General features: G+C 52.4%; 1 protein-coding gene across 1 annotated transcript; it reads left to right on the plus strand.

Moving 5' to 3' along the window:
* Window positions 1-843: 843 nt before the first annotated feature.
* On the plus strand, window positions 844-8,987 carry ENDOD1 (endonuclease domain containing 1). The gene is made up of 2 exons (XM_082304923.1): window positions 844-1,200; window positions 6,977-8,987. The coding sequence occupies exons 1-2, from the start codon at window positions 907-909 to the stop codon at window positions 8,108-8,110; spliced, it is 1,428 nt and encodes a 475-aa protein (XP_082161049.1). The 5' UTR covers window positions 844-906; the 3' UTR covers window positions 8,111-8,987.
* Window positions 8,988-10,515: the final 1,528 nt, after the last annotated feature.

Genomic DNA, 10,515 nt, shown 5'->3' on the forward strand with positions numbered 1-10,515 from the left:
AAGTAGCTCTGCTGATCATAAACTCAGAGGAGTGGTTCCATTCCCTTTAGGCAGATATTTTTTTTTTTGCTCGTTCTACAGGTTTGCTCAAAATATTCAGAAGTGGGTGTTTATTAGGAGTATGTGACCTGAGGGTCTTCAACCTTCTGCCTCTTGTTAATCTCTCCTGAGGGAGGGTCTGCCAAGGTGAGGTGATACTGCTCCACAGGAGGGTTTCGGATGCCTATTACAGCTCCCAGAGAGGCGGGAGGAGAATGCCTTTCCCAGGTGCCTTAGCAGCAACAGTGGTGACAGACACCCCAAAAAGGGGCAAAGTGGGTTCCCAGCAATGCCAATGTCCTGCCACCTCTCTTCTCCCTCTCCCTCTCTCTCCCTCAGCCAGGCTCATGGCTGGAGAGGGCAGCTAACACCGTCTTCAGGGTGGTGAATCTGACTTTGCAGCATCCCCCTGGCAGCCCCAGGAAGATTTCTGGCTGCATCAGCCAAAATTCCTGCCGGGGACTCTGCTGCAATGCAGCACACCACACCCCCGCCGGCGCTGAGCCCCAGCCTGGGCAGCCGGTGCTGCTCAGCTCCAGCCCCGCGCCACCGCCGTAGGCTTCCCTCCTCCCCTTCCCAACGAGCCCCGATGATTTCAGGTCGCCTGGCATTATTTCCTGCGGGCAGCTGGCGTCCGCAGCGTGTGTCAGCGCGGCCCGGCGCACGTTCGGTTTCACAACGTGCTGCCTGCCGAACGCGCTGGCTCCCCGAAGGGATCGGCTGTGGTTTCATATTTCATTTCCCTCGCACGCTACACCCGAATTCCAGACGCTTTCTGGCTTCGCTGCTGTGTGGACTCAGAGGACAGGTCCTTTGCCGTACCCAGTGGAAGCAGACGGGGCTTCCCTCAGCTCCAGGGAGTGGACCATGAAGACGTCAATTGTATTTTTGCTTTGCATCTCAGTTTTCCCAGGCTTCTCCCAGGGCAGAGTTGTTGGAGAGGATGAAACTGGTTTTGCCGAGTGTAATGTGTTCTTCCCTGGACAAGTCCCACCCGAAGGATTTACGGAGCCGTTCCACGTGAAAATCTGTCAGCAGTACAACAAAGAGCCACGCTTTGCAACTCTCTACAGTACTAAGGACAAAATCCCTCTTTATTCAGCTTTTAAGTATACAAAGCCAGCCCAAAATGCCGAGGAGAACTGGCTGGTTGAACCGCAGGTAAGTCAGCTTTTCCCTCGCTGTAAAGCAAATTTTCCTGGAGAATGTTTCCTCTGGGGTGACGCTGGGGCTAGGATTTTGCAAAGGAGGCAGGAGCTCTGCTTCTTGTTGAACTTCTTTCGATACTAGTTTAACACAAGCAGAACTTATTTTTGTGCTTGGAACTGAGCAAACAAATAGTTCCTTGTCCCACAGGGCTTATAATGAAAGCTGGGAAGCTGTGGGGTGCGACGTGCAATGCCAGGGGAGAGGAAAGTCACCTCTGACACCAGCTGATGCCTCTGTCCTGCCCAGCCAGCTGCCACGGGCAGGGAGCACTGCCGGTGGGTAGCAGGGTTAAACATCGCAGTGTCAAGTTGAAGTTTGTTCTATTGCCAGTGTGATCGCCGTGTTGATAAGAGCTCTTTAGCTTCGCTGCGCAGGGATAAAACATCCGTTTGCGGTTCACCAAGTTGATGCTGCAGCTTTTTGTTGTGTCCCTGTGTCGCAGACTCTGGTAGGGAAATGAGTTGTCGTGTCCGGAGTGTGCAGGCTTCAGTCAGGTCAGAAGTGTGCAGTATAAAATGAATTTCACCGGAGCCTCAGTGGTTTTTGTCTCCCCTGACACTTGGCATGTTTAAGCAAGTCCTTCAGGCTGTTAAATTTAAAGAAAATCCTTAAAAAATTGCTGGTGCCCTAAGAGAACAAGTACACTTTACCTCTCTCTTTTTTTTTTTTTTTGGCCGTGTTTCAGGTTTTTCAGCAGTGATCACAGGGAATTTTGTAGCAAACATCAAGCTACCCCCATCTATTGAGCTCAGGAAAGATTGGCAGCATGCAAGGGTGCTTCGTCAGGGCAGGAATGGCTGCAGTATCAGAGCAGCGTGTTGGGAGCAGGGCCCTCAGGTGCTGGGTGCTGGACATAGCCAGCATCAAAGCTCACCCCCGTCCCAAGAGAGTGGCTGCCATGTCATTTTCCTCGTGTGGGGTGATGAGATACTAAGACCACGAGGTCACAGGCGGCGCAGACAGGAGATCCTACATCCCTGTCTTCACCTTGGACTGCCTCCCTGTTCTCTGGGCTGGGTTTTGAGCTCCAGGAGTTCCCAAGAGCCTTTTGATCTGCTCTCCTTCCACTTCACAGATGGCTGTGGGAGGTGTCTGCTTGCCCTTTTAAAACAGAGGGAAGCTTTTTGCAGGCTGCCATTATGGAGTTGAGGAAGGGTGATGAGTTTTTAAAGCACAAAGGACCTAGGCAAGTGAACATCTGCTGTCAGTGCCATGGAGGCAGCAAGGCAAAGCGGCAGAGATGAGATCCTTTCCCATTTGCCTCAGCCGCTGATGCCCTTCGTCACCTCAAGCCACCATATCTCCTCCTGCTCCTCATGGTCTGACTCACCAGACCTGCCCAGGCAGGCTTGAAAGCCATTCCTGCCATGGAGCAGTGGGCAGCCCGTCTGCAGCAGCTTCGGTTCTCCAGCATCTCTCTCCAGCTGGCTCCCGTGCCCTCCCCGCTCCATCCCTCTTCACCCCTCACCTTGTCATCGTCCCTGCCAGCACTCCAGAGCCCCAAAACTTGTGTCTCCTGTCTCCAAACCATGCCACAGCCCTAGAAATAGTTGTCCAGGCAATACCTTTAGTTGCTGTGCTGTGCTTCTCCAGAGCATCCCCATGGGTTGCTGTGGGTCTGTTTCTAGTTTACACTAATGGGTCTCCTTCACCCATTGCTGAAATGCAGGTGTCTCAGAGCTGGGAGGTGGAAGCTCTGCAGTTCACTGGAGGAACCTCAGTCTGAGACAGAAAACCACTAGAAAAAAAAATTGTCTGAAAAATCTCTAAGGAGAAGAAATCAGAACTACAAAAAATTCCTGTAACTCAAGAAATAAGCATGTACAGCCCTCTCAGACACTGCCACACCAGATCTGGGAGGAGAAAGTGGAGAAGAAGTTTCACACCCATTATGTGTGTTCCTACCAAGGCTAGGTCAGATGGTTAGGAAAGTCAGATGGCTGCTGAAGGGAACCCTTAGCAACACCTGCTCTGCAGCATAGCCCCATGAGGTTATATTGCCTATTTTCTGGGTAGTTTCCTTGCCAAGACAGGGATAGCTGGGTATGAGCAGGCTCAGCTGTGCCCTGGCATGTGCTTATGCCTATGTGCATGCACATGGAGATGCAGAGGCACAGCAAGCAGAAAGAAATCACTATAAAAACGCTCTCTGCGTTCTCGTGAGGGCCTCAGGGTTGTCACGTGCTTTTTTTGGGGGTAATGAGGTAAGTGGTGAGGGCACTGTGCTTTTTTTTTGGGTAATGATATAAGTGGTGAGGGCACCGTCTCACTCCCTGCATGCCTACCTCCTCAGGAATGTCTGCCTGAGAAACAAATGCCAAATGTCGCACAGAGGCAGTAATTGGGTGAGAAGTGCGAGGAATGTCAGTGCCACCCACTGCCAATTGGCAGCTGGAAACAGTGAATTAATTCAGCAATTAGTGAAAAATTAGAGAGCAGGCAGGGTAGGCTGATGAGTAGGGTACTGATGGGACTCCCCCAGGCTCGAGTCTGAAAACCGGCTCTGCCACAGATTTCCTAGGGGTTGAGAGCAAGTCACTTAGGCGGCTTTCACCTCATCTCATTTCGGTTGTCTGAAAACTTATGGTTTTGACTCTTTCTATAGCTTAGAGAGAGATGGAGAACTCTGGAGTTGCTTTTTCTGTCCTAACGTACAATGGGCTGGAAGAATCACCTTGTGTTTTCATTTGGTTGATGACTACCACCAGCCAGATGACCAAGGTGGGATTTGCATTGCCCAGCTATAGCTGCCTCTGAGCTGCTCTTGCCATGTCTCTTGGTAGACCATCAAGACAAACAGGTACTTCCAGAGCCAGTCATGTGAACGTCCTACAACAGAAACCTTGGCGTAAGATGCACTGTGCCTCCTCCCTGGGACCTGCAGTAAGGGTAGATGAAATATCTATCTCCACTGCAATCAAAGGTGTAAGAGTGCCTGAGGAAATAGCGAGGGGAGTGGGATGCTGAAGTTCGCCTGGAATGGTACTGGGGTGGGGAAGGTGGGAGGTAACAGTGTCCTACACTGTTAAATGGCCAAACTTGATGGAAGCTGCCTGCTCTAATAGCTGTGTGTTGCCACACTTTTAATCTCCCTCTGCCCCTTCTGTGAAACTGCAACCCCCACTTTACACATCAATATTGTTGGGTGCTCACATCCATACAGGTGTTCAGGTGTATAATTTATTTTTAAATCCCCATCCTATGAAAGAGGTGTTTCTGTGTCTGCTTGGATCTTGCCCGTAGCTGTTCCAGGTTATTTGGCAGGTGGCTTCATGGCTGACTCCATGAATGCAGGTATGCTTTGGCGGTGACACAAACCAAAAGCTTTTTGAAGCAGTGAGGAAAGGCAGCTTGCAATGCAGATTAGATGCAGTGCTGGAGACAGTTTGCCTTTGGGGCTGAGCTGGAGGAGGCATGAAAACCTCAGTTACACATGAGTTATTACAAACCATAATATGAGTTATTATAAGCATAACTTGGTGATGTCAGAGCCTTACGCACGAACAGCACACAGCCACATTTTTATCATGTTCTTTTTTAATTGCACCTAAACAATCCCAATGGTATGTGCAAAAGCCTGCAGCTGAACAGGTAACCAGAGACATATTTTCTTGATAGGCACCTCAAGGTTTTTATGCATCAGCTCATAAGGAGAGAAAATTAAGTGTATACCATCGGCTTCATGTAGGCTGGGAATCTCTGCCGGGAGGCAGAGCTGACCTGTCTTGACTCTACGCGTCCATGTGGTACGGCAGCACTGCCATGGGAGCGAGAGGGGATGAGGGTCTCTGCGAGGGTGTCAGGCTCAAAAGGGCCATAGCGTGGAGGGCAGTTCCCAGGCACAGCCTCGTACCTTGCCCGCTCCCCCATCACCTGTACTGTGGGATTAAACAGACCGGGTGCATCCCGTGTCCCATGGCACAACACTGTCATCTCATCAGAACAGGGAGAATGAGCTGGGGGGGCAGGAAGGGACAGTGATTTTGCGGAACGCAAAATGTCTGGGCTCATCAGCCAGCTGCAGCCCGTGAGCTTGGGGTGTCTGAGCAAGAGGAGCAGAATGAGGCAGAAGTGCAGGATAAGTCTTTTTTAAGTGGTGTATTTAGAAAAAGCTACGACTTGTGCATTAGCACAAGGATCGCTGTCATCCTTCCAGTCCTGAAGCAATAAGCATCAGATGCTTCAAAACAAAGGGCAAGAAACCTCCTTAGCAGGAGATGGGGATAATGCAGCCCTCTGCAATGGCCAGCGTTGGCACTGTGACCAGCCTTGGTGCAGAGGGAGCCCTGAGCCTGGACCGCAGGGGCTTGGCTGATGCAGGAGGCCAGGCAGAGCTCAGTTCCTACAGTGTGGGTGATGGATAGCTGCTGACACTCACTGGCGCTGACTCTGACTTTCAGCACAGGTTGACGCAGAGCTGCGAGGAGGTGATGCAGCATGAAGAGGGTGCAAACTCTGGGTAAGGTTGCAAGGACGCAGTTGGACATCTGTCCAAGCACATTGCAGGATGGCCAAGGGATGAGGAAAGATGACTGGGGAGTGATTCAAGGTAGACTATAAACTGTCTTCTATAGATGTCTCCAAAGTGTGTATTATATAGTGTAGTAAACAGTCTATAGGCCAGGAGCAAAGACAGCAGGTTTAATTGAGCGAGCACAGTGCTGGGAGCTGAGGGCCACAGACTCTGAAACAGAGACTATAGGAGGCAGCGACTGCCAGAGACTGTCTGCCACCCCTGAGCTTCTACCAACACGCTCACCCTCTAATTTGGGGAAGAAAATGATAATCTGGCGCACCCCCCCGGAGCGGCGGCAGGCAGTGTCAATACGAGTGACTAAGGAGCAGACAGAGCTGCGGCCACCCGAGAAAGACCTGAGCATGCCCCGGCGTTTAGTGCTCCTGCTCCCACTGCTTATCACCTCCCCGTGCATGGCTCTGTGCATGACTCCAGGACGAATTCCTGCTGCAGCAATTGCTACCTTTGGCTCCACGGCATGGGAATGGCAGACACAAGCAGGTAGCATGGATTCCAATGAGGACCTGCGGTGATGGCATCCTCACCCGTGTTATGCCAGGAGCTGTGTGGTCATTAACGATGAGGTTCAGACTACTAATGACAAGCCCTGAGAGAGCCCGAAGAACTCACTGCTGTGTCTGTGTTCAAGGCAGGGAAGTTCAGGTCACCTGCCGTGGTGCCTGGCTTCATTCTGACTTCTTACACAATGAGTGGTGAGAGGTAAATGCCTTCTCTAGGTGTCTTATATACCATGGGTTTCTTTCTTCATGGCTTGGATTTGATAGTTCAGAGGGACTGAATTAAGGTGCCGTGGTAGGTGCTTAAATGGACTGAAGACACCACCACTGCAGAAGGTGAGAACATGGCCCTAAATCAAGCCATCTATTGGTCTTAAAAATCTCTTCTAGAAAAAAACCCACAAGTTAGAGGCTTGCTGCAGGGTAGCTGGTGAGATTCTGGAGGCTGTGTTGTGCTGCGGATCAGACAGGATTGCTGCAAGCATCCCTTGCAGCCTAAACCAATGTGTTTGGCAGGGCAGCTATGTAGAGCATACACTCTTCTGCAAGGAAAATAAGGAGGGAGCGCAGGATGTGATTCAAGGCACGGCGTGTAGTAGCAGTTATAATGGAAAATATACTTCAAGATTCATTTTGCACATTGCTTTCCAGAAAGGCAAATTGCACCCAGTAACTCTCCTCTCTCCTATTTCAGATAGATGATCCAGAAAATGACCTGCATGAGATGGTGCATGAAGCCAATATCGTTGGCACTGTGGCCAACCTTGGTGCAAATCAAGCCCTGACCTCAGACTACGTGGGCTCCGGTTACGAGAGAGGGCTGCTCAATCCCAGCTTGCTCAATGAGGAGGATTTCCAGATGGCCACTTACACACTCACGAACGCCGTTCCTCTGAGCCCGTCTCTGAGCAAAAGCTGGCACAGAGACATTGGGAGGGTAGTGGAGCAAGCTCTGGTCCCTCACTGCTCCAAGAAGGATCATCTGTATCTCCTTGCAGGCGCAATTCCTTCCAGTGTCCGAGTTAAAGGCAAGGTGTCAGTGCCAGAGACCCTCTGGCTGGCAGCCTGCTGTGATGCTCCAGAGGGATGGTCCCTGGGACTAGTGAAGAAAACAAATGATGAAAACAGCTTGGCGGACCTCATGGTGGGAGAGCTGGAGAAGCAGCTTCTAGCAGGGGTTCACTTGTTCAAGGGCAACTGTGGGGGAGACAACCAAAGCCAGAAGAAAATAGAAACAATACTGAAAGCTGTCAGTCAGATCCGCTCTGGAGAGCAAGTAGGAACAAGTGACGACCAGGAGGCCAAAGACAGTGGCTTGGTGAGAAAAGTGGCTGGCATCATTGCTACCCCTTTCATCAAACTTCTGGAACTCCTCATCTATGTGTTTGTGGAGCTGGTGAAATTTGTGTTTTATTTTCTGTGGCTTGTTATCAAGCGGGTTGTTGGTACAGTTCTGGATGGTGTCTACAGCCTGTGGAACGGGGTCGTGTCCTACCTTAAAGCCATCAGCATGGTGCTCATCAGCATCCCCTATGACGTGGGGAGGGTCATCGTCAACATCTTCCTGGGCTTCCTGCAAATTGTTCAAGATGTGGCATCCCTCACCTACAGGATCCTGCGCATCCCTGTGGGGTTTGTCCTTCACCTTGCTGCTTTCCCTTACCACTCCATCTGTGCCATTCCTTCCGTCCTCAAAGACATGGCCACCGGGATCGGGGGCACCTTCTCACTGGTCATCGATGCCACAGCCACAGTTCTGCATGGCTTTTATTACTTGGCTGGTCACATAGTCAAACGGTTTGTCCCTAAAGGCTCCTCTGATGACTGATGGGGATGGAAACCAAGACTGCAAAGACATGGAGTGAAGGAGGAGTGGGGCAATGCTTTAAGATACGTGGCCAAACGCTGTCAATTTTGTTCTGGTATTTATTGTAGTGACATTAATAATAATGAACCGACTGGGGCGTAACAGGGAAGGCCGAGGTAACGTTGCTGGGGAACGCCACCATTGTAACTCAACTTCTGTCTGTTGTAAAGTGTTCGGGTTCTATCGGTGCAGGCCACAAAGTTTCTGTGATTCGTAGATGTCAAGATGCTTCCTCTGGGAGATGCGTGCTAAATGTGGTGCGGGGTTATTTCATTCTGGCAAAGATAACACTGAGACCTATGCACTGGCAGAGAGCTCCACAGAAGCCCATCCCTGCTGGCGAGGAGGTGGTGGTCAGGGCAGGATTTTCGTTATGGAGGGTTTTCTGGGACCTGGAGAAGGGAGAAGGAGGTGGGGGTGCAAGGATTTGGGGCTGGGAAACGGTGGGGAGAGAGGAGGGATGGGGGCGAGGTCCTGCTGTTGGTTGCACTGCTCATTGCACCAGGGTCCCACTGGTGGAGGGGATGTGACCGGGTGTATCTCATAGTCCTCAGGCCTTTCCAGGCAGCTGAAATCATGTGGATCTTGCTGTGAGGAAACACCTGCTGCCCATTCTTTCACATGGTGGGAAAACATTTTCCCTTAGCCATACCAAGGTCATCTTCCCCCAACCCTTCCTTGATTTCTGGTGACCACTGAAGGTCTCAGCCCTGAAGCTTCAAGGCATGGCATTCCATGACGGTCTGAGCCCCTGAAGGTCTCAGCCCTGAAGCCCTTGTGCCTGCTCCGAAGCCCAACGGTGCCCAGGAGTCATGCTTTTGGCTTTGAATCAGCTGCCACCTGCCCTGCCTCCCTCGAGAGCCATGGTGTTTATGTGCCTGAGGTCTTCACAAGGCGATGCCCCGGCTGGGGATGGGTAACACCACAGGTGTCCTTCTGGGGCTTGTTTTGAAAGCCCAGCTTGCAGGGAGAAAATGACCCTCCTGGGTTTCTCTCTAAGGCAAAAGAAAAGCATCTCTGCCCTTCCCACCGATCTGGGTCGGCGGGAGGGATATCCTTATGGAGAGGGGACATGGGAGAGGAGATGCTGCTTTTGCCTGAGTCAATTTGGTGTTTTCATAGCCCCTACCCGGTGGTAGGGTCAGAGCGGGGCAGGAGCCAGCCCCAGGCAGGGCAGGTGGGTCCCCTCCGTGCTGTGCTGGGAGCGAAGCTGGTCGGAGGGACCTTGAGGAAGGGAGTCCTGCAAACAGGAGGGAGAAGACAGAGGGAATAGGACACTTGTGGTGAGTTGCTTACACTTGGAGGTCCTGGCAGCACTCACGGCAGGGGCCTGCACTGCTTAGGAGAGGTGTGCGTGACTGTGGCAGCTGCAGGGACCAGCACCGCTGAGCTCAACATGAACCCTAGCAGCAAAGGCTTTTGCTGGGCAGTTCCCTTCCTTATCCAATTTCAGAAACCTGGAGGAGGGAAAAAGCAGTTGCATTGCCCCTTTCTCCCATGGGGACTATGGACTGTCAGGTGGGAAGACAGGCGGAAGGGCACAGCGTTTGTTTTGCAGTGTGAATACCCACCCAGTGAGCCCATGCACCACCAGACACGTTTATGTGGGAGGGGGGCCCAACACTTTTTCTGCACTGCTCATCCTCCCAGCTCGCTCTTCTTCACCCCTTCTCCCTGCCGGCATGAGCAGGACCCCTGACATCGGGGACACCGGAGCCAGGGTGCACGCGGGGGCTTTGCAGGGTACCATCAGGCGTTTGCAGCCGGATGAGGGGCACAGGGACATCTGCTGCTGCTGGAGGAGGGCACAGGGATGCTGCCCTTCCACAGGGCTCAGCTCAGCGAGGAGCTTCGGATGTCTTGGTGCAGCTGCCTGCAGGAGGGAGGCTCTCGGTCTCAGCAGCGCTTGCTCTGGACTCCCGGAGGCATTTGGGAGTCCTGCATGGATAGATCCTGCCCTTCACCCCCAACTCTGTCCCTCCCTCCAGCATCAGGTTGGTTGTGGACCCCTGATCTGCCGTAGCACCCCATAAGGAGTCCCAGGGGCGTGCAAGCTGGTGCTGCCATCCCTGTGGGGGACCCAGCAGTGCTGTGTTGCTGGTGGCCAGTCCCGGGTTGAAGAAAGCCCAATTACTCAATGCAGCAGCTTTGCTGCCTCACACCTCTCACAGCAGGGCTGAGCTGGGTGGGGATGGATTTGGCGGGGTAAAGGAGATTCGGCTGGATCATGGTGGTGACAGGGGGTTGTTTCCTTAGGTCAGGGGCTGTGTTCAATGCAACCAGCGTGTGTGCACATCCCAGACCGGCACACCCTGACCTGGTGGCACCCCATTCGGCAACGATGCTAATGGCATCCTTGGGGATGC

Source organism: Platalea leucorodia (assembly GCF_965183815.1).
Source record: "Platalea leucorodia genome assembly, chromosome: 2".
Taxonomy (NCBI): Eukaryota; Metazoa; Chordata; class Aves; order Pelecaniformes; family Threskiornithidae; genus Platalea; species Platalea leucorodia.

Bases quoted from the DNA above. Each gene is read 5' to 3' on its own strand.
- ENDOD1 (XM_082304923.1), top strand. From the start codon at position 907: ATGAAGACGTCAATTGTATTTTTGCTTTGCATCTCAGTTTTCCCAGGC. The intron at 1,201-6,976 runs GTAAGTCAGCTT...CTCCTATTTCAG, and splicing joins ACTGGCTGGTTGAACCGCAG to ATAGATGATCCAGAAAATGA.